General features: G+C 29.2%; 2 protein-coding genes and 1 non-coding gene across 5 annotated transcripts in view; all 3 read left to right on the plus strand.

Annotated features, from left to right (window-relative positions):
* Nucleotides 1-454: 454 nt before the first annotated feature.
* LOC148306543 (superoxide dismutase [Cu-Zn]-like) lies at nt 455-14,866 on the plus strand. Its single transcript, XM_088264832.1, has 3 exons — nt 455-764; nt 11,597-11,818; nt 14,328-14,866. Exons 1-3 carry the CDS (start codon nt 579-581, stop codon nt 14,580-14,582), a joined length of 663 nt encoding a protein of 220 aa, XP_088120958.1. The 5' UTR covers nt 455-578; the 3' UTR covers nt 14,583-14,866.
* A 1,034-nt stretch (nt 14,867-15,900) lies between these two features.
* Nucleotides 15,901-23,885, plus strand: part of LOC148306544 (superoxide dismutase [Cu-Zn]-like) — a 33,798-nt gene continuing 25,813 nt past the window's right edge. For all 3 annotated transcript variants that reach the window (XM_088264833.1, XM_088264834.1, XM_088264836.1), the window contains exon 1: nt 15,901-16,096. The gene's annotated coding sequence lies outside the window, so the exon portion shown is untranslated. The remainder of the gene's footprint in view (nt 16,097-23,885) is intronic.
* Nucleotides 19,498-19,568, plus strand: TRNAG-GCC (transfer RNA glycine (anticodon GCC)). The gene has a single exon. It is a non-coding gene; the product is annotated as a tRNA-Gly (tRNA).

A 23,885-nucleotide genomic window follows, 5' to 3' on the forward strand; every position in this document is an offset into this window, starting at 1 on the left:
AATCTCAAAAATAAGTACAAATTTCAAGTTCAGCCTACTTGTGGGTATATATCTAAAAAAAGGTGTATAATTCATTAAATATTTGCCTTTTTTGAAGAAAAAAATGGCGACATGATAAAATACAAACACAATACCAGATACGCCAATTAAATGATAATTATTACCCAGTAAATATCAAATGAACGAGACTGCGAGGAGTAAATCATTAGACCAAAACAAATATTTCCATGATTTTTTGCCATAAATTCGCCATAAAGTTGGTGAGCTGGGATTAAAAATCACGATCTTGTGATTCAACCATACAAAACCATGTTTTCCATTGTGATACTGCGTATTTATTGAGAATGAAGAATACTAGACGACTCTCGCGATTATACCAAGGATTTATCTACTTTGCAACTTGGAGCTTTTCGACCCAAAACCAAAGTGGAGAGTTAAACGATAAGATTTCATCAGTCTTCAATCTTACCTCAGTAAGGGAGGACGTTTTGTAAGAAATAAAGACGCTCCGAGGATAAATAAATTTGTTCGAAATATTGTGTATATCCTGTTTATAAGTTTTTAAAAATTTATTTAAAATGTCTTTCGAGTCAGTTGTGAGACTTGCGTTTGTTGTCTGCGCGGTCTCAGTAAGCGGAATTGTTCGGGGAAAGCCGTTTGCCGATGTTCCCGGATTTGGAAGAAATTTGATCATCAGGAATTTACCCCCAATCCCGGAATTTCAAAGCAATTTATATGAAGTTTACATGGAACCTTTCGTTTACGTAAGTATATTTTTACTATCCTATAGGAGTATTTAAAAATAAACAGGTACCTATTTTAATGCACATTTATTGCATATTTTTATTATCCTGTTTTTTTTAAAACCTGGCTTAGCCAGTTTAAAATAAATATCATCTCAGGTAAAATACGAAATTTCCAGTAAAGGAGTCATTGATATATCAAAATTATTTTGTTAAAACGCTTTATAATAATGTTATAAATATATTATTTTTGTTGGCTAAAGTCATATTTTTTTGGTTCAAAAATTTTGTTTTGCCCCGTTGTCTTTTATAATTTTTTTTTCAAATATTAAGATTCTGGTTATGTTTTAAATTCCTTTTAAGTTTGCCTATTCCTATTTTTCTGAAATTATTTTTTGCATATCTTGAGATACCAAATGTTTGATTATGTTCAGTATAATTTAATTTCTTTTTTACTTTGTTGGTGCATTTTTTATATTAACTATTTTATTTTTCTATCTTACTACTCTTCAACTGTACTTACTGCCCCAAATTTTCGATTAATATGTTCTTTAACTATATTTTTTTAAACATTTTTTGTTACTCGTAGTATTAGTAAGTGTCTTTTTATAAATTTATCCAGTATATTATTTTTATATATTTATCTAGTATTCCAAAAAGTAATCATAAGGAGTAATATATTTTGTTGGTAGCTTTGGATTTCGTATCGGAAGTTTAGTTTAAAGATCACTTAAAATGCATGTTTTATAACTCTTTAAGCTACTAGTCTGGTTTACTACAATGCAATCTATTTTTTAGGTTCTAACCCTAAATTAGCCATTGTGGCACTGGGTGCATTTTGAACGTATGCTTTTTTAAAAAATGCCTTGACATACGTTCCTAATATTCAATACTGACAGTGAACAATCCTCCATCGTATAAATTAACGATTAGCAGCACCACTTAGCACAGGCAAATGGAATAGGGAATTTGTAAAAATATTTAAAAAAAAAAGATTTTCAGTACTTTGCTTTATGGTACATACGAGTATATACATGCTTTACTTATAAAATATTTCAATTTCAAAGCGATATTGTAACATCGGTAAGCTTTTATGTTCTTTAGAAATCCGGTTATAGTAAGCACATGTTACTTCAATGCGGATTCGTGGTTTTTATTATTAATTGATGAATTCATCATAAGATTAGAGATCCTGAAATCATCACTTTGATGTGGCAAAAAGTGTGATCAATTTCAAAATAAAGAAAGTTTTATTTATTTAATTAATTAAACCTTTGAAATAAAATAAATTTGGATTAAATAATGCAAACTGCAACGTGTAAGATGCAACATAAATAAAACAAAAATATTCATTAAATTGATAATTTAGACCAAAATAATTTCATATTTTAACATTCTTTAATTCAATCATTTTACGTGCAAACTTATTCCAAAATAAAACATAATTTTACTTAATTTACAGATCAGTTAATTATTTGGGTTATTATTCCACATATATGTCCACTGTGTGTGTTAGTACTTATTGTAAACGTTTTTAATTAGATTGCATTGTCTAACATCAGCCCTGATAGTAGACGCAGTAATGTTATCTGAAACGTCGGCAAGAATCACAACTAATTTCAAATCTAAGAAATTTATTAAAATATTGTAATAAATAATTTAAGTCTAGTATTATGGTACGTGATTCTTTATATTTATATTTAATTTTAATAGACTTATTAAATTGCATATTCAATATTTATTTAAAAGTACACTTTTTTTAACTTTTCTTATGAATTACTTTTTAAATAATAGATATGAAAGACAACGCAGAAGGACACAAGCTGAATAAAAATTAAAAAATCAATGAAAAAAATAAATATTTCCCTTTGATATTTTTACACTCTATATGATCGAGATGAAACCACTATAGAAATAAAAACTTAATAAGAATAGTAGAATTTTTTCTCTCAATATGATGTTGGTAAATATTATTATGATATGTTTCTTCTTCACGTCTACAAAAAAGGGATATACATTCTTTACGCCCAGAATATATTTTTTGCATTATTACAGATCATCAAATCATTGTCTGAACCTGGAAGTATTGATTATCCTTGTGAAGGCCAAGGCAACACACGAACATGTGACCTCCGAGTGCGGCAGGTCGAATTATTGTGCTATCCAGTGATCATATCAGCAATAATATTAACGTGTGTTCTATCTTATTCATTTTCCCTCACGATTTCCATGAAAAAAAAACTTAATTTTGCGTTGCGATCATTACGTAATCAATATCCACTTCGCAGGGTTGATGGCCGGGAATTTTACACGATCTAAACATTTTTTAAAACCATTTTACGATACGCCATAAATAAGTTCTTTGTCGTTCCATGGAATGCCTCGTGAGATGTTTTTTTTTTCCGCGAGTATTTGTCACTGTAAATCATAACTCTGCAACACAATGTATAATGCGTTTAGAGCAATTTATGAAACAGTTGAAAATTATGTAAAATACGGACATTTTATGTGTACTTACTTGTATGTATTACGTTGAATCTCTAAATTTACGCAATGGCACGGTTTTATTTATTTTCATAATGCTTTAAGTGTACTATTATTTTACATACATTCAAATAAAGGCATTATAGGTATAATTTATATTTGCTGTTATAATAACATTGATTGCATATCGAAAATAATATTTGCTCTCCTTTTGAATATCTCATATTTGTTCAGGAAAAATGTTGGTGATCCAGATTTGTGTACTTATGTAAATTTGTATTTATTTGATATATTATTGTTATTAAAAGTATATTATTCAATAACAAGAAAAACATATGAATATAAAATTTTACTCAAAAGGCTAAAAATTATATTAAAATTTTATTAAAATTATATAAAAATTTTATTAAAATTTTACTCAATAAAACCCATAAAATCATTACGGTTAATTTGAATTTTAACCTTTTGTTTTTGTATTTATACATCAAACCATTTTAGAAAAAAATGTGATAATTCTGCTATTTAATGAATTTCGGGTATCATATTTTCATTTAAAAAATTATAATATAAGTACTCGAAATTGATGAAATATTTGAAAAAACTGTATCCATTAATTAATGTCTTTATTTATGTAATTAATTATATGTTAGCATATTCGAGCACGTTATCTTTTTTCATTTTTCACTTTAGCTTCTAACGATTACTCGTTTCAACGAAAGAATCAACTACTAGTTACTTCTACTTTTATGGTTTATTAATTGCAAGCACTTAAAACGAGTATCATGGTACTTGTAACTTAATTGATTGATACCTGAATACATAGATACAAATCAAAATAAATAAAAAAGTACTGATAAAAGAGAAACATGCTTCTGCTTATTGGGTTTTAAAATAAAATAGGAAGTGTATTTTATAAATAATTTAATCATGATTTTTCTCATTCCTTAAGGGATTCGTACCTATTAAACTTTTGTACCTACCATTTTCTCTTACATCTCCTATTGTCTTTTTATATAAAATTTACTATCATTCTTTTCCCTCGGCTCCTTGACTTATATGATCTGTACCCTAACAAATATATTATTCTGCTAGATCCAATAACCGGAGTGCAGAACTAATAACCTTACCCTCGTGTAATCTTCAATACGATCAAGGGTAATACCGCGTCAAACTGATGGGGTGCCCTATGCACCAGGTGATGATGGGATCGTAGATTCCTAATGCTTTCCAAAATGATATTTTCAAAAATTTTGTTTTGCCCCGTTGTCTTTTATAATTTTTTTTTCAAATATTAAGATTCTGGTTATGTTTTAAATTCCTTTCAAGTTTGCCTATTCCTGTTTTTCTGAAATTATTTTTTGCATATCTTGAGATACCAAATGTTTGATTATGTTCAGTATAATTTAATTTCTTTTTTACTTTGTTGGTGCATTTTTTATAGTAACTATTTTATTTTTCTATCTTACTACGCTTCAACTGTACTTACTGCCCCAAATTTTCGATTAATATGTTCTTTAACTATATTTTTTTAAACATTATTTGTTACTCGTAGTATTAGTAAGTGTCTTTTTATAAATTTATCCAGTATATTATTTTTATATATTTATCTAGTATTCCAAAAAGTAATCATAAGGAGTAATATATTTTGTTGGTAGCTTTGGATTTCGTATCGGAAGTTTAGTTTAAAGATCACTTAAAATGCATGTACTGATAAAAGAGAAACATGCTTCTGCTTATTGGGTTTTAAAATAAAATAGGAAGTGTATTTTATAAATAATTTAATAATGATTTTTCTCATTCCTTAAGGGATTCGTACCTGTTAAACTTTTGTACCTACCATTTTCTCTTACATCTCGTATTGTCTTTTTATATTACATTTACTATCATACTTTTCCCTCAGCTCCTTCACTTACATGATCTGTACCCTAACAAATATATTCTTCTGCTAGATCCAATAACCGGAGTGTGGAACTAATAACCTTACCCTCGTGTAATGTAAATATACGATCGAGGGTAATACCGCGTCAAACTGATGGGGTGCCCTATGCACCAGGTGATGATGGGATCGTAGATTCCTAATGCTTTCCAAAATGATATTTTCAATAACTACAATTTTAGAACTTTTAAATTGTTTGAGTAATTGGAACCGTTATCTTGTTTTAATTTATCGTGTTGGTACAGTAGTTAACTTTTTCTACACCATGTAATTAAACATGGAATAGCACAATAATAATGACAACTAATAAATTTAATGCATAGTTGGAATGGTAATGCAAATTGTGTGTTAAGGCTGAGAATTATATTGACTTAAGAGGCATTCATTTACTTAACGGAAAGTTATAAAGTAAATATCGATTAAATTCAAGGATATTACTTGTAATCGGATATCCTTAAACTTGAAATAAGAACATGTGAAGAAATTAATTTAAAACGTGGTTATGCATAAAACCATATTTATTAATTTTAATTAAGTTTTACAATTTATGTTTATTTATTAACAGTTCGTCTCAAATTTATCAATGGGGTATCGTTGTGTTTGTCTGACTCGGATTTGTGTGTTACAAAGACATTACTTGTAACATCCTTGAACATGAACGTGTGCAGTCATTTATAAATACGGTTGGGGATAAAACCATATTTAGTTTCACAATTAAGCTTTTTTAATAACAAATGTATCGTAAATTTATCATTATGGTATCGTTGTGTTAATAAACTTATTAGGGTAGTAGCCCGTTTTGTCCGCCTCTGTGGTGTAATGGTCAGCGTGTTTAGCTACCGTGCTGGAGGTCCCGGGTTTGATTCCCAGGGGGGGGGGTGAAAATAAATATTTGTGATTTTACACTGTAATATTTATTTAATATTACCCTGGACTGGTTCATGAAGCGCAAGAGTGATCACCTTGCCTTCGTGTAAGTAATGATCAATATAACACTGTGTCAATTCGATGCAGTGCCCTATGCACCATTGGGTACGGATAAGGGTTATAAGTATAAGCCCGTTTTGAGACAGATGATGGTTCTACTAAAATTGTATAAAATAGTATTGTATTATTTAAATAGATATAAATTTATAATTTCCGAAACGGTGTTTAGATTTCTTTATTTTTCATAATACTCAACATCATTCCAGCTATCCACACCAAGTTTCAAGTACCTTCTTTTAATCCCTCATCCAGTGGTTGAAAAGGAGTGTAGTGGTGGAAAGGGTGTCATATTTTCTTGGTCGCCATCAGTCCTGCGCTTCAGTTACCATTCCAGGGCGATGATAAATATATATTCGAGTGAATCCCAAATATTAGTTTTAACCTCCAGCACTGTAGCCAAACAGTAGACGAACAGTTACCTACTCCTGACTAAGAAAATATTTGAACTAAGATAAAAATGTAAATTCTAAAAATGTGTTTTGTTCAAATCAATTGAAAGGAATTCCGTTATAGTTGGCTTTCATATTTACACACTTCAAAGCACTCACAACTGAATAACTGATTAAATTATAATAAAAGTTTATAAGGAACCATAAAAAACAGTTTTGCATTTGTTTGGAAAAATGTTCATATTTTAATTTCTTAGTCAAGTGAATAAAACAAGTATGTTGATTGTATGTTAATTAAGAATGAAAACCATTATTACTGAATTAAGAAAATTTTTAGAATGTATTATCCTTTTTAATGTTATAATGTAATGGAAAAAACAACTACAAATATGAGTAACACATAAGACATAGCTTTAATTATTTTATAATACTAATTTGACTTAACCTAACGTTACCACTCATCAATAAACAAAAACCATAACAATTGAGTATTTTCAATTTGTATTTTTTTAATTTACTTTCGTTTAATCGCCAAAATTACTAAAGGCAAGTTAATAAAAAATAATTTTAATTTAAGTATTTTTACTGAAGTCAACAAATTTTTATATCATACATTTATATAATATTTTCATTGTATTATTTAGTTCTAAGCAAATCTCAAGTTTGACAATATAATAAATAAATGAGCAAATGAAATAAAAAGTATCCGAAGCGCAGAAATGATAAGTGTTATTTACAAATAATTACCGAGATAATCAAAGGGAAGGAAAGCGCTACACTCATCGTTATTATGACTCATCAATACATCAGACGCACGGAATTATTTTTTAATACCTTTTTTGCAATTTCCAGAAACGTAACCTGTGATCCCAAATGATTATATCCAAAAGTAACTTTGATCATTTCAGTCAAAGAACTCATGACTATGATTTTTAATGTGTCATCATTATGACTAGTCATGTTTACGAGTAGATGCAACCTGTTCTTAAGATCCTTTTATTTTATCGACGCGTGTATTAATAATAGTAGTACAAGTAATACAAGACAAAAAAACAAAACAACGCAAAAAAAGTTTTTTGATGCAGTCTAGCATACTCGAAGCTTTCATAGTGATATGCCAGTCGCTAGGTAATTTAAAATTAAGCTTTTTAATTGTTAAATACATTTTAATTAAAAAAGTGTATCAATAGAAAAAGGGTTATAGTAGTCTAAATTCTGATTTTTGGGACTCTAACCCTGTTGCTTCAACCGTCATCTTTAATTCTGTATATTTTCAATGGAAAACGGTTAAAGGTTTATTTCTATTTCTAAATTGATATTTTTCGATTTAACATACATACGAGTATATTGAAAAAGATGGGTGAAATTTATCTATTGAGATGGTACAATATTTAAGTTTTACCTGTCTTAGAGATTAAAAAATTGAAACTGAAGATGGAAAATACAATTTAGAATTACTTACTACCATCTTCCAATACCATAACAATATTGTCTAAAGACGTTACAATTCCTTGTAAATAAAATCTTTATAAAGATAAAAGTATTCAAATATAAAAAAAGTCGAATAAATGACATACTTATATTACATAAGGTATGTCTATAAAACTGACCTAGCCCCTATTGCTGACCTATTTCAAAGAAACAACAGATAATAAGACACTGGTTCAATTATTACTAATTTTTAATATTACCAACACTGCAGCCATGCTTGTGTTATGTGATGACAATGTTTTACAGTCAATATTTTGATTTTTCATATTTGAAATATCAGTTATAGTTTGGACATCTGGCAAGTAGCGCGCGCACACGGAAAATCCTTAACAGACAAGCCTAATCTTTCAAGTTTTATTTTAAAGGTGTATTATTTTTATATGATTGATATTTACTAATATTTTATATGTGTTAGTTAGTTTAGTGTATTGAATTTACAAAAAACAAAGTATTTGTGAAATAACCATATGATTAATACAATACATTTATAAAATAAAAGTTGTCAGTATTACATTCACCCAAAATTTCATTAGTTTCCTTTACTGACCTATAGGTCAGTAATGAGTAAGACGAGAGCATTTTTAAAGTTTACATAAATTTGTGAAAATTCTTAAATACGTAAATTTCTTGCGTGCTTTGGATAGCATACAGTTTTTGGATTATGGGGGCCTAATTCTGACCTATATATTTTTGCTTGGTTTTATAATTATAATAAATAGTTTCAGCGGTCAGTAATAGAAACGAATCTAGATCAGTATTATAAACACATACTATTTCAGAAAAGGAGTTTCGTTCTGAGCCATCTTTTTGTGATTTTTCTTATGTTAAAATACAATTTATTTTTTCTTTTTTAACATAATATCAACAAAAAAAACTTTGTTTATTATCAAACATAAACTGATTCCACTATACTCGCATGAGTGGATCACCTTGCCTTCATGTAAGTAACTATCGAGATAACACTGCGTCAATACAACATCAGTGCAGATACAGTGCACCATCGGGTGCGGATAAGGGTTAGTAGAATATAAATATAAATATATATATATATATATATATATATATATATATATATATATATATATATATATATATATATATATATATATATATATATATATATACGTATATATATATATATATATATATATATATATATATATATATATATATATATATATATATATATATATATATATATATATATATATATATATATATATATATATATATATATATATATATATGTATATATATATATGTATATACATATCAGGCACACTACAATCATGCTCTAATGTTGCACACCCAAATGAGGTTACTCCTTGTAAACCTCCAAATCCCACGATCTTAAATGTTCTAACAGCGTTTAACTGTCCCGTTCCGAAGGGGATATCAATTTCTTTACTAGCGCTGTATCTATCTCCACAGTTTAACCATCGGCGGTAGATCCCCAAATTTGCACGCGTGTGAATCGTGTTCTCGATACGCGAGCGTTATTTGGCAAATACAGAGTGTTTTTTTTCGTTTCTAATAAGAATTATTATTAATTTAAATTATCTACTGAAATTTCTTGGTGCAATTGCATTTTCATATTTATTTTATAAATATCTACCTTTTTACACTAATTAAATTGTCATAATTTTAATATTTACTTTACCCTAACAATGAGTGGAAAATAATTGACAGGTGATATGATTGAGCAACTTCTGAGCTATACGGACACTGATGTATGTATATAAGTGATGATGAATTCCATTTAGGGTTAGAAAATAAAGATTATGCTTCCGACGCCGACTCTGATAACTATATAATCCAAGAACTTGATGAATCTGACTCTAACAGCGTCAAGCCCGTACATATGGTAGACAACAGTAGAAATGAAGAAAATTTGTTCACTTCCAAATCAGGCTACAGATGGACAGATATTCCCAAACCCAAGTCCAAACTGTTCATACAACGTAATGTCATTTTTGTATTGTTTCTCGCTATCTGATTTTTTTACCATTCTTTGTTTTTTTTTTCACCATAATATACGACAAATTAGAAACCCGCTAGTATGTACCGAGTAGTATGCTTCTCTCTCTCTCTTTCTCTCCTCACCCCCTCTCGCTTGCATCGTTTCCGGCCGAAGCGCCTAGTGTCCAGTGATGCTTAAACATTGGGCGGAATTGAATGTCATTTCCGCAGAGAACTTTTTCACAACTATGTTTTTTTGAAAATTATTGTTTATTGCAGAAAATTCAAATTTAAATGGAAAAAATAGAATAACAATAGCATGATAAACATTTTGACATAAGTCGAATTTGAGAAAAACCTGTATTTTTAGCATTTTACTTGGGGTATTGCCAGTACCCCCTTCGGAACCCGCGGATTGTTTTTTTTTACTCTGGACAGGAAAGGTTAAGCAGTCTCTGTGTGCCAGAAGATAAAGTGGCAGAAAAGAAGAAAAAAAAACTGAAAATCACCAAGGGTCTTCAAAAAATCTTCCTCGTAAAAACTAAAATAAAATGAGTCCTGTATTGTAAAGTAGGAAGGGGAATTTTTTAGGAATTGTAATAAATCCCAAAAAGGATGGTTCCGCTTTGATCAAGGTCGTGGTATGCCTGAACTGGAAGTGCCAGAAAAACAGGATACTATATAGTATACTTCAGAAGGAATCATAAAAACAATTCCAGAACCGGTGTGACTAAATGCTAGAGGAAATTATTCCATTCCAGAATTACTTATTTATAGTGAGCTTAAAAAAATACATTAACAATACATTTTGTTTAACCAATATGTTTTTTTTAATAAATAATAAATTGTCACATAAGTACTTACTTTTACATTTATTTCCATTACAAATACTTATATCTTACTCCAGTTTACATATGGTAAAATATATTAAAATATGAATTGAGTTGTCTTTTTCACTCATAGTCAGTAATAGGGGCAACAGCGGTCAGTATTATGAAATAATCCATTTCGAATAGGTCAGTATTGAATACAAAGCCTTTAACTGTTTATTGCGTGGATTTTAATATATGCACTTGACTTTTGACTATTATTTTTTTAACTTTGTAAGGATAAAACTATCCCATTAAAAAATAAAAATAAATTTAAAAAATTATCAAGCCGTTTTAATATTAAATAAATATTTTAAAAATATGGACCGGCTTAAGACAAAAACTAGGTCAGTATTATAGACACTTACCTTATAACGATTTACTACAGAAACTGATTTTCATGTTTACCAATGATTGGTATCAATTGGAAGGTCTTTATTTGTACCAATAAGAAGAAGGTTTAAAATCTTATTAAGTTTTTAATCGGAAAACAATAAATTCTAAAACGGTAGTATTTTTTCTTTCTATTATATTCTTGTACCTTCCGATTTAAAAAAATAATATTATAATGTGATTATTATTATTTTTAGTTCAGTTTGATTATTTATCATCAATATTTTTGTAAAAAATAAGTATTCCATAAAAAAACTACATGATTTTTCACAAAATGATATTGTGTACGATTATAAAATTTCAGCAAACATTTAATTTATGATATATGGTATTTTACACATTCAGGAAACTTCCCGACCACCTTTGCGGGCTCTGGCCGTGATAGGCGGAGATGCGGAGGGCACAGGGGGGGAGCTGATTCTCTCCCAGTGGGGTCCCGGAGGACCTGTCCTGATAGAAGGAAACGTCACGGGACTCAACCCGGGATCACATGGACTGCACATCACGCAGAAAGGGGACATGCGCCAGGGCTGCGACTCAACAGGCCGCCACTTTAACCCTTATTTGGTAAAATAATCTTCCATTTGTTAAAATTTGCTATTTCCAGTACAGTACAAATAAACAAATATTGAATCTTTTTGTCATCTAAATACAGATGAAGAAGAAATTGGAAGTCTGGGTATTTACAGTGCTTACGGCCTGTAATAGGCTAGTTAAGTATTCACTTTGAACCCAAACTTCCATTTTCTTCTTCATCTACGTTGAGATGTCAAAAATGTAAAATTACTCTTAGGCGGAGAAATCCAGATTTGTGAACAAGTATTTGGACACACTCAAAATGTTGTGAATGGACTTTGAGAGCGATATTATTTATAACCCGAATTTTTACAGTACCAATTTACAAGATAACGTGGTTTACTCGTTTCTCAAATTATTACCAAATAAAAGATAAAAAATCTCAAAGAATGCAATATAAATTCTTTATATCGCATAATCATAAACAATTCAGTGTGCTACGAAGATTTTTCTCTCCTAATGTTTAACAATGATTCCCTTAGCATTTTTGATCATTGATTTTATCAAAGTTAAACAAATTTCATATAATAATTTATGAGACGAATAATTGATAACACTTTTTTTTTAAATTCTGAAAAAAGATGAAGGGCGATTGCCATCAGACTTTGAGTTGTATTTTATTTTAAAACATTTCAAATGATTAGTGTATATAATTTAAAACTAAAATAAAATGATAAGTTTGTGGTATATTTTTTTGTGCAGTTTATATTCTACTTGTATGTAGTTTTTCTGTAGGTTCAAAAAAATGAATCAACGACTCGCTATAGTTAGCGTTAAAGGTACAAGTTTTCTTTTGCTTAAAGTAGAAGTATGAAACTTATTGATGACACATCGAACTCTGTGCTCTTTTCCATGGCGTGTGAAATTGTGATACGGATGTTTAATTAGCATTTAATGATTGGATATCTAGGTGGACAGCTAGAATAAAATAAAGCTAGTAGAAACTCATTTTACTAGTTTTTCTGTCAGATAAATATATAATGATTTAGATTTATGGCTTTAAGCAGCAAATAAATCGAAAAACGAAGAACAGGTTACAAATATATTTTATATAAACCAGGATGTCACTTATTACTGTAAATATTATAGATAAATAAACTTCGAAGTAGTATTGAAGATCTTATAACGTTTTATGCCAACCTAACGGAGAAGTGGCGTTAAGGTCTTGATGTGTTTGTAATATCGTTAAATTATCTCAGTAAGCAAGTAAGCACAGCTCCTATTATTTAACACTTAGGTACCTACTAATTATTACCTCATTATAGTATTGGAATACATCATTAAATTTTCTGTGTTATTAACAGACAAATTGAGATTGAAATCCAGAATAATTTAATTGAGTAATTTATTGTAGATTAATGTAGTATTAATCAATAAATGACACTCACGTGTTCATTCATGTGAAATTATTTTTTGCAAATATATAAGCATCTTTAGTATGAATCATAACTTATTATACAATGGTCGTATAAAGGAAGCTTGAAAAATTGAATAAACCTAAAGCAAAAATAAGAAAAAACAGTATTTATGGGTTTCGATCTAATCGTAATAGAGTTACAATGAGTTTAAAAAAAAGGTTATAATATAAAAAAAAATTACGATTCGTTATATTTGTTGTCTGATAAAAGTAGTTAGATATAAATTTTTGACGTACATATCTTCTCATGATTGTATGAAAAACACATCAATCATGTTTTGTTTTGTTTTGTAAATTACGGCCTACAAAAATTTATCTACGCATGATGTGACAAAAAAAAAGATCGTGGACTTTTTCATATTCTTCAAATTCTATAAATGATTTAGAGACTAGTTGTTATCCCGTAGCATCATGTGGACTCAGTTCAACCTGACCATTCTTTTCCTTTTTTCAAAATGTGCTTAGGCTAATTTTAAAATACAGTAAACCCCCTTATAACGCTGAGATAGGTACCGTGTTATCGCAGTGGACGTTATAGGTAAGTTAATGTTTAAAAACTGAATTTATTTTTAATGACTCCTTACAGTCAATTCCGCTAGTTAAAATGTAAAAATACAATTAAAAACATTAACCCCTTATAAAATTCCCAAAAGGTGGGGACTGACTTCCACATTTCGTCGAAACGTAACATTCGCGGCGAGCATCCGACTTCGGATGGAGCACTCGAAACACTGTACGGCTGTCCAAATTCAAAACACAGTAAGGGACATTTTTTTTTGTAGTACGGTTTTTTTTGCATTTATGGATTACGTAGACTCTACTTAGTCCAAAAATGCAAAAAAATGTATTACAAAAAATGTCCCTTACTGTGTTTTAAATTTGGACAGCCGTGTACCTACTGTCTATACCAATGCTCGCATCGTAACGTGTTACGTTACGATGAAATGACTCCAGACAGTCCCCACCATAAGATAAAGGGGTACCTATATCAACGTTGTAGGGGGTTCACTGTACATACCTTTTTGTATAACTAGTTAAGATTTTTTTTAATATATAAATTAAATAAAAAGTTTTATTTTACAGCACCGGCATGGGGGTCCAAGGGACACGATTCGTCACGTTGGAGACCTCGGAAACGTCAGAGCCAACGATGATGGGGTAGCTCGGATAAAAATCCTGGATACCCTTATCTCCCTCACTGGCCCTAGAGGCATCGTGGGACGTTCCATCGTCCTGTCGGAGAATGAGGACGACTTGGGTCGCGCAGGATCAGAAGAAAGCGCTATAGACGGATCTTCGGGAAAAGCTGTTATGTGCGGTATTATAGGATTCATATAGATTAATATACGTAAAAATTAAGAAATAATATTATATTTCCAAAAATAACGAAAATAATGTCAATGATTTTATAATTTCGATGAGGACCATAGTGTTGCTTGACTGATTTTTTTCCTCTCCATTAAAATTGCTTTAAAACGTTATGCCTGCTCAACTTACGATCCAGTTGATCTTTGACAGGCGCCGTGGTGTAGTTGAGTTGACGCTCGACTGCGAAACTGGCGTCGTTGGTTCGATTCTCGCCGATTACAATATAAATTAAATAAAGATTTATTTTCAATTGCTCTGGGTGTTTTTTATGTATTTTTCACATTTACCTTCCCTATCCTTACTGTCCTACCTGCAGACAAGCCTTTAAAAAGAAGGCTTGGCGGGTTATTCCTTGATAAATATTTTTTTAAATGCTAATTCTAAATTGTTTATCATAGTATCTTCCTAAAACAGACAATGATGTCGAGGTAGAGTAAGTTAAATATAATAGTAAAATAAAATAGTAATCTTAACAGATTTCTATTATATTTTAAATATGTTTCAAACTTTTTAATGTATTAAGCATTCGTTGAATATATCTATAGCCAATATGAAAAATGTTTCTATCTGTTTGAACATATATTTAGTACTGAAAATTCTTGGTTGCATAACTCGTCAAGTTTTTTAGTTTTTATCAAGTGTCGATATATTATAATTATATTATTTAACAATAAGCCGATATATAAATTACTTGTGTTTGTCGATTTTAAATGAAATTTTAATGAAAAAATTTACACACATCATACAAATTAAAACGCATTGTAATTTTAATGAAATATTTGAAAAACAAACTATTTTAAGATAATTAAACATTTAAAAAAGATGCAATTATGTAATTGTATATAATAAAATACATATTTAACAAAATATGCCTGTAGTGTTTATGTATTCATAAATATATATAAGTATATAAAAAAGTACAGTAATAACTATAACCTATATGTGTAAGAAATTAGTATTTTAAAACCATGTATGAAAAATAAATGAATGTTTTCTTTATGTTTTTTTTCTTTACTGACTTATCATCATCGTAACAATTAAAATTTCAATGCGTCGCAATGCATACCAAATACCTTCGGGGCGTTTCGGTATGCGACCCTAACGGCGAACGTAAAAACTAAAAAAACAACGGTAATATTTTTCTAAAGGGGCACTTCAGGTGCGTAGTAAGAATTTACATCGTGTAAAACGTCGAGACGTTTTGAATATGGTCCTAATTTTCCCATTCGCTTTGCTCGTTCTATTCGAAGTCACCTGTTGATTAGTTGTCCAACTTTCTTGTCAAGTCAGTGAGCGCCATCTATGAGTGGAGAGTTGACGTAAGCGGTCGCGATAGTTGCGCTATAAAACAATAAAATCTATCAGTAAAGTTGTATAATTATTACTATTTTTTCCTTATTTACTCATAAAGTAACTAATCATACGTTGTTTTATAATAGTGTTGTGAAAATTAATTGGACGCTTTGCAGAATAATAATTAATTGGTAAGTTTGTACCTACTTTTAATGCCCTGAAAATGTTCACAAGTCGGCTTTTTTTCTATTGTCGGTGCATGACTTGTATTTTGTAAACAAAACTATTGTTTAACCTTTCAAAAGGATGTTTTGGCCTCATTTTACTTATGTATCGATTTAACAAGCTTTTACATGGAAATTGATAGAGCATTGATTATAAATTATTTAAATAGATGATATAATATTTTTCAAAATAAACACTATTGTACATTTTTATATTTTAATTTATAAATTACGGTTCGACATTGAAAACTATTAATAATTGCCGGGTAAGGTCAATTTTAAGACTTAATCATCAATTTAGGGAGTACCTACCAGTAGGTAGTTAATTTTGTTAACGATGGCGTTGACATACATGTATGGTAGTGTTGGAATTTCGTAAAATTCATTAAATGCAAATTTTCATTTTCATCTCGTTATTTAATTTATTAGTTTCATGGTGTTTTACAACGCTATGGATCAAGTTCACGTGTAACAAAGTAGATCAATGCCACAAACATGATCCACATATGTATACAGGTATATGTGGGTAAATGCAAATGGAGACTAACGTAATAACAATAAAAAAATAAGGTCTATATAGAAGACGTGAGTCGTTCGTAATCAACCAAATCTTAATGACCCGTTCATTTACATTAATTGAGTGACCGGTTCTAATTTCTTATAAGTAAATCTCGTCCACTTATTCCGACGCGTTTGCTTATTTACTGAAGAATTACATAAGTATACTGATTCACTAATCTAATTAATGGATTAAGCAAGAAGATTTCATGATAAAACTAATAATATAAAAGCTAAATTTCTTGCTGACTATATTAGAAGTGAAATATGATATAAATGTCATACAAATATTGATGGCGAAATTTTATTCTCTCTCTATTATTTATCAGCGAATCCATGAATTAGTGAAGTGTGCTTGTTCGATATTATATAATCTAAGTGTATAAAACCACTGGATCTTTACAACCTCTACCATTTATGTTAGTACTAAGTTAGATACTTAGTAAGGTGCTACATAGGTACCAATAGGTATCAGATACATAAATCAAAATGTAATTAATATCTATTTTCGAATACAGAAAAAAAGGGCATTTTAATAAAAATTTTGCAGCTAATTCCGTGTTTTTTTTTACACAAAAATCTACCACAAGATGCAAACACATACTTACAAGTAAATAAACTCTTTAAAATTCCTTTAAAATGTTGACTGACATCTTTTGGTAACATTTAAAACTATTTTATTCTCATTCCAACACGTGAATAATATTAGTTGTTGTATTTTTCTGGATAACTTCTTTGTATTCATAACCCATTTGTCAACAACAAAGATAAAATATATTATATTACAAGTCAAATACTAGTGTCAAAGCTTTGGGAAAATTACGCTAGATGCCAATAATTTCAGTAACGTATCTTAGTCACTGAAAACTGAAAACCATGCCTGAAAGTCGACACATTTACTGATAAATTTGTTGATTTCACCGTATTAGAATTTATTTATGTTTATGATAAGTGTTAAAATTTATGTTATTTCATGTAAGACTTTACTTGAGTAAAAAGTTTTAGACATTTTAAAAAGAAAATGATACAATCGAACGCTAAAAGTGTTAATCGATTTATGTTTACTTTATTTCTCATGTTTTTTTTTAAATGATATAACAATGGATTAACCATGCATTATCCTTAATAAAAACAAATGCATAAATAATACAACTATCCCACAAATGACTTGTGATGTCGTAGAAATGCATGTAAATTGTAAAAATTGTCGACAACTTTTTTAACTTAAGGAGATATTCGCAAACACATAATTCATTCCACCGGAAAGGTTACATGGCTCTTCACACCCGATTTTTTTTAAGAATGAATATTGGATATTTTTTATTTTTTAGAATATACTATAAGTATAGAAAAAATATTTTTATGATTTTTTAAACTCTTTATCTTTCAATAACTCTTTTCTTTTCAAAACTATCTAATTATTTCACAAAAAAACTTTTTTTTTCATTGCAAAAACGGCGTTTTAAGAAAAAATCAACTACGCAAAATGTTACCTGGATTTAGAGAAAATTGAGTTGCGACTTAACGAATACTGGGCCTTAAGTATTTTTGTTACAAACACTAACATCGATAGCCGACTATTAACTGCTATTGTGTTTGATTAAGGCACCTTAAAGGCACTAAAATATTTATTAAGTTTATTAATGAGGTGAATGTGTATAATTAATAAAAACACATAAATCACGTTGTTTTCTACAAATCTGCGTGGTTAAAACTACAATCTTCTTCTTCTTCTAACCCTTATCCACACAAGTGTGCATAGAGCACCGCATCGTTTATAAGCAGTATTATAATCTATTATTTCGAGAAATAAAAATATTTTGTGTTTTGATCCACTCACATTTTTATTAACCAACTAGTTTCGGCAACAACCTGTTGCCTTCTTCAGGGTTTAATTAAATGAAGTTTTAGTCATAAATTAAACCCTGAAGAGGGCAACAGGTTGTTGCCGAAACTAGTTGGTTAATAAAAATGTGAGTGGATCAAAACACAAAGTATTTTTATTTCTCGAAATAATATATCAATATGATAAAGTTAATGCTTTCAATATTCAAAACATAGTATTATGATCGTTAAATGCACGAATAAAAGATGATTTAGGCCTTTCGCTTCAAGTACCATTCCAAGGTAATATTGGATAAATATTATTGTGAAAAAAAAAAACAATTAAAACAGTTGTTCTGGTCTAAACGCAGAGTTTGTGGGTTGTAAGTTGTTCATTTTCGACTTCAGAGGACCTTCTTTCGACCCACAACAAGCAGTGTTACCCGAAAATTGTTCGTGAATTGTCTGGACACGGACAGCAACCTGTTTAAAATATTTATACATACTTGTAAGCGACATACTCACGAGTTCTAGTTTAGCCAGGGTGATCATGTATAATTTCCTCTTCCTTTATATAAGTAATAGGTTTGCCTGTAACATTTTTACACATGCCGTTAAAATTTTCAAATTAAAAAATTGGAAAACAGAATGATACTTCTACGTGAAAATTGAAATTGTTTAGGTATCCAAGATCATCTTTCATGTGTTATGTCGACGTTATTGAAAGTGCGTCGTATTCCTGTCAAAGTTAAATGGTGACTTTAATTTTAAATACTAATATTAGATGAAATTCATGTTTGATGATATTCTGATATTCTATGTACTTGGTTCTGAAAATTGTAACGCTGTTAATTGTAATATTTTACTAACCGGGCAGCGTCTTAGCTACGAATATTTACATATTTGTCGGACATTCTCTTTTGGTAAAGTATTAAAATACACGCAAAATAACCTAACTGATTGCGATTTTTAGCCGTTCTCTACAAGCATCGGTGGTTCAGTGGTAGAATGCTCGCCTGCCACGCGGGCGGCCCGGGTTCGATTCCCGGCCGATGCAATGTTTATGATATTTTTTTCTTAATTTGTCAGATCGGCAAGGTTAACTAAAAAATGAACTTTATAAGCAGTGTTTAAAAAAACGTTTATATGTTATGATTTATATTAAAAAAAAATTTTTAATTCAAGTTGATCGTTAGTTAAATATTGATATTTGGAACATAATATACTTACTGATGAATATATTTTTATACCTATTTTTACAATAAATTGCAGTGTAGATATTATTAACACATGTTTATTTGTGTGCATACCTATATAATTTTCAAAGTTTTATTTTAAATTCTTTACAAGACTACCTACATAATAAAAGCATTGCAATGTTTTAAGATGATATCATTTTCTGTTTTCGCATTACGCGTTTTTTGTTTTTATGGAGTCTAGCACATAAAACAGAAATAAAACGTCCTGATTTGAAGCTTTATTATGTGCAAATATGTAGTTTTGGTTGTGCAACAATGCCATACATTATATTAATTTATGTGTGTTAAGTTATTATACTGATCTAGATTAATCCGTGTAAGGTTGATGTAAGGTTGATAGTCTATGTATATGTATAATACTCGTATATGGTTAATATACCAACTGATCACGCGTGAAGAAGTTTAATCAGACACGAAAAATAATAATTATAATTATTCTTTTATAAGTACAGATTACAAAATTGAATTTAAACTCTCTTATTGAGTATTATTCTGAATTGAAACTATTTCATAAAAGCGATGAACGATTATTTTTTAACGTAATGGAAAACAGAAATAATACGTATCACGCTAAAGCTAAGATGTTTGGAATAACTGAATAAGGGTAGAATACAGTGGATGTGGAAGGGTTTATACATTTTTCGTATGGTGTTTTCGTAAAATATTAATGTGATTTGTGGTTACGGATATATGTCTATTAAATTTGTATTTTTTCAAGGACGATACATTTACTTTTAAAGGTGTAGTTAGGATTATCTTTTGTTTGGAGCGCATTCATTAACATAGCTTTTTTCTAAGATTTATTATTAGCTTTAAAAGTATTAGAAATCGATTGATCGGAGTCGTAAAAAATTAAAATGATGTTATACTTTTTTTTTATATTTTATTTAGGGTATGCGATTTTAATTCTTAATGGTATTTGCATCATATACTTATATGTAAATATTTATACATTAAGTGTTCAGCAAAACTTAACGAAGTCATGAAAACTTATTTATAGAAATGAATAAATCGAGAGTAAAGTTAGTATAGTTTTGTATAAAATATAATTTATGAACCTAAATGTCATACATATTCAATATATTTGAAGCATTCAATTTTTGCATTATATTATGATTTATTTATATTATATATTGGATATCTTATAAATACAGCTGAGTTTCTGACCACGAAGTATTACATAAAATGTTATACTACATAAAATAATATTTTTTAATAATTATACAAGGTGTTAAAAAACAATTTGATTCTTTCGAAAAATCACAGTTCTTAACTGTGACAAGTAGGAAAAAAACATACAAATGCTTGTCGTTACATTAAAATAAGTAATTAATAAGATATCAATTTAATTTAAAAAGAAGGATCAAAAATAAAATAAACAACGTTGACACGTGTTCCAATAAAATGTATTTATAAAAATCTTAAGTCTTCATTTCATAAAATATCGGATTACCTTAAAACTCAATTTCAAATTGGCCAAATTATGTAAAAAATAATATAATCTATTTTAAAATAATTTTGTTTTGTTGTGATAAATCAATTGTAATGCAATATTAATATCAAAACTTTTTTAATAAATAAATTGCATTTGTCGTGTTGAATGCTGAACAAAACAACAAAAGTAATTATTGTTCAACGATAAAAACGGATTTTTGAAATTTTAAAATAGTCAGGAATTTCTATAAAATTAACAGTAAAAAAATACGATTTTTTTTCTGGAATGCACGGAATATTCAACGTGGTTTATTCCATTTTTTTGTTATTATTTGTTAAAATGACTAAATTAGTTAATCTATATTAATAGAACTAGAATTGATTGTTTAATAAATTGACGCCCTTTTTGCTCTAGGATTAATATTCGACCACTTACTTTATTCCAGTCGCTGTCTAATGTGAGTTACATGTCTCACGTAGGATTTGAGAGTGATCTAAAGCACGTAGGGAGGTCACAATAGACTTAATATGATCGCAGTGACATAAGGGATGCAAGATCCCTTGATCTCTTATAAAAAATAAAATCTATTTTTAAAATCTCTAATTTTGCAAAGATTAATTGATTACTGCAAATAATTAGTCAATGATAAATTTTCGTAGTCTCAACCCCTCTTAAGTGTGCTGTCATTTTGAATTTTGTCTTAAAAAACGTTTCGAAATAAGAGGTGTAATGCACAAATTTCTTAATTTTGATTATCTTCGTCTTCTAACAAAACTCAATATATTCTTATCAACGTGTGCTGTAAGAAAGCCATAGAATGTCCAGTAATTGTGCATTCTACATACATGTATGTTATTATTCCTATCTAATTTAAAACTTGTTTGTAAATTATAACATCAATCGGGTATTTCAAAACGCACCTAAATATCACGTGAATCATAACTGGACTAACGTATCTTTTATTTTTAATGTCAGATTCGTGGTCGAATGTAAATGCATAATATGATCAGTCTAACGTCCACGATGCACAAAGGAGCTGCAGTCAGAGTAAATATTGCCCATCTCATTATTTAGCCATGAAGATCAGACTCTTAGGAACAACGAAAACGTGACTGGAACGATAGTGGTAATTATAACGGTCTTGCTTGAATAAAAGCTTTAAAAAAACACAAAAGAAAAATAGTTTGCAATTTTCTTTCGATTTGATGTTCTACACTCTTCGTTATCTTTTATCAATGCAATAAATTTGCTTTATAGATAAAAAAAATGTATTACAATTACAATCATATGTAATTAAAAGTGTAAATGTAATAACGATATGATGTTTTTCTGTTGAAAGATGAGTCAGTCTCTTAGTCTCAGTTGATGTTAAAAAATAAAAATTAAAGAAATATGGAAGCAATAATTGGGAAAGGATATGATTATACATTATGTATAATCATATCATATTAAATACATTATGTATTTCTTGTCTGATACCCAGAGAACTTAAATAACAAATTTACGAGTATTCTTTGTTAGCAGGTATAAATTCAAACCCTTATCCGCACCCGGTGGTGCATGAGACATTTACTTGATCGTTAACACATAAAGGAAAGGTGATCAGCCCTTCACTTCAGGTACCAGTCCAGGGTGATATTTAATAAATATTAGAGTGATTAAATCACTTATATAGTAATCACTAAGTAAGTATACTGAATATAATCATTATTTTGTTTTATTGTGCAAGTCATACGAAAACCGTGACTCCTAACTCCTTCAATTCGACGTACTTATATTTATAATATAAGAAAATAAACAGTTCCTAATTTACGAGTTTTATTAACTGTTGGAAATATCATTCAATTCCGCTGTAGGAATAATTAGCCAAAATTGTTATTTACTATTATTTTTAAGCCATAACAAAGCAGCCATCCATTTGGAGGCCGCACTGTTTTGTCTTCTAAAGAAAAAGATTTTATCTTCGTAATTAGGTCAAAAATATTATTCTCACGACTTGGACTCGGTTGCGTAAAAACGGAGAATTCGCAACTATACGAATTGATCGATTTTTGATGAATGATTTTAAAATAGACTCTGACAGAATATATTTGTAAAGGTTCATTGTTGATTTTGGATAATGCGTAGGAACAACCAATAAATAATGTTTGATTCTGATAATCGAATGCGATACTCCTTACTGATGTGTACCAGTAAAAAATGATTTATTTTTCATTTTCAATTTAAGTTTTACTTAGAAAATACCATTTTTTCCTAAAATCTATTGTGACACGTGTTTAAATACATACCGCACCATTTTCAAACACTATAAATATGGTAAATACGGTAATATGGTAAATACAGTGTTTAAACATGATACGGAATGCATCGAAACACGTGTCACAATAGTTAGTATAAATGGATAGATTTTACCACAAAATGAAATATTTTACAATAAACAGATCATAAGTATATATTTTTTTTAATATTTTGTTTTCAATACGTGAATGTAATGATATTCACAGAGTGTGTTATTTTTATTGTTAATTTTATCTCGGTCCTTTGGTTGGTATCTTGTGATAGTTCTCCTCATACATACACGCAGATAATTCCGACTTCTGGCCTGACATTTGACCTGTATTTGAAATACTTGATCATGCCAAGTTTTCCTGGGTCTTCCCGTGCTTGTATTATCACCTAC

This window comes from Brachycentrus maculatus, unplaced genomic scaffold (assembly GCF_059751285.1).
Source record: "Brachycentrus maculatus isolate JH-2025_06_01 unplaced genomic scaffold, ASM5975128v1 h1tg000238l, whole genome shotgun sequence".
Lineage (NCBI taxonomy): Eukaryota > Metazoa > Arthropoda > Insecta > Trichoptera > Brachycentridae > Brachycentrus > Brachycentrus maculatus.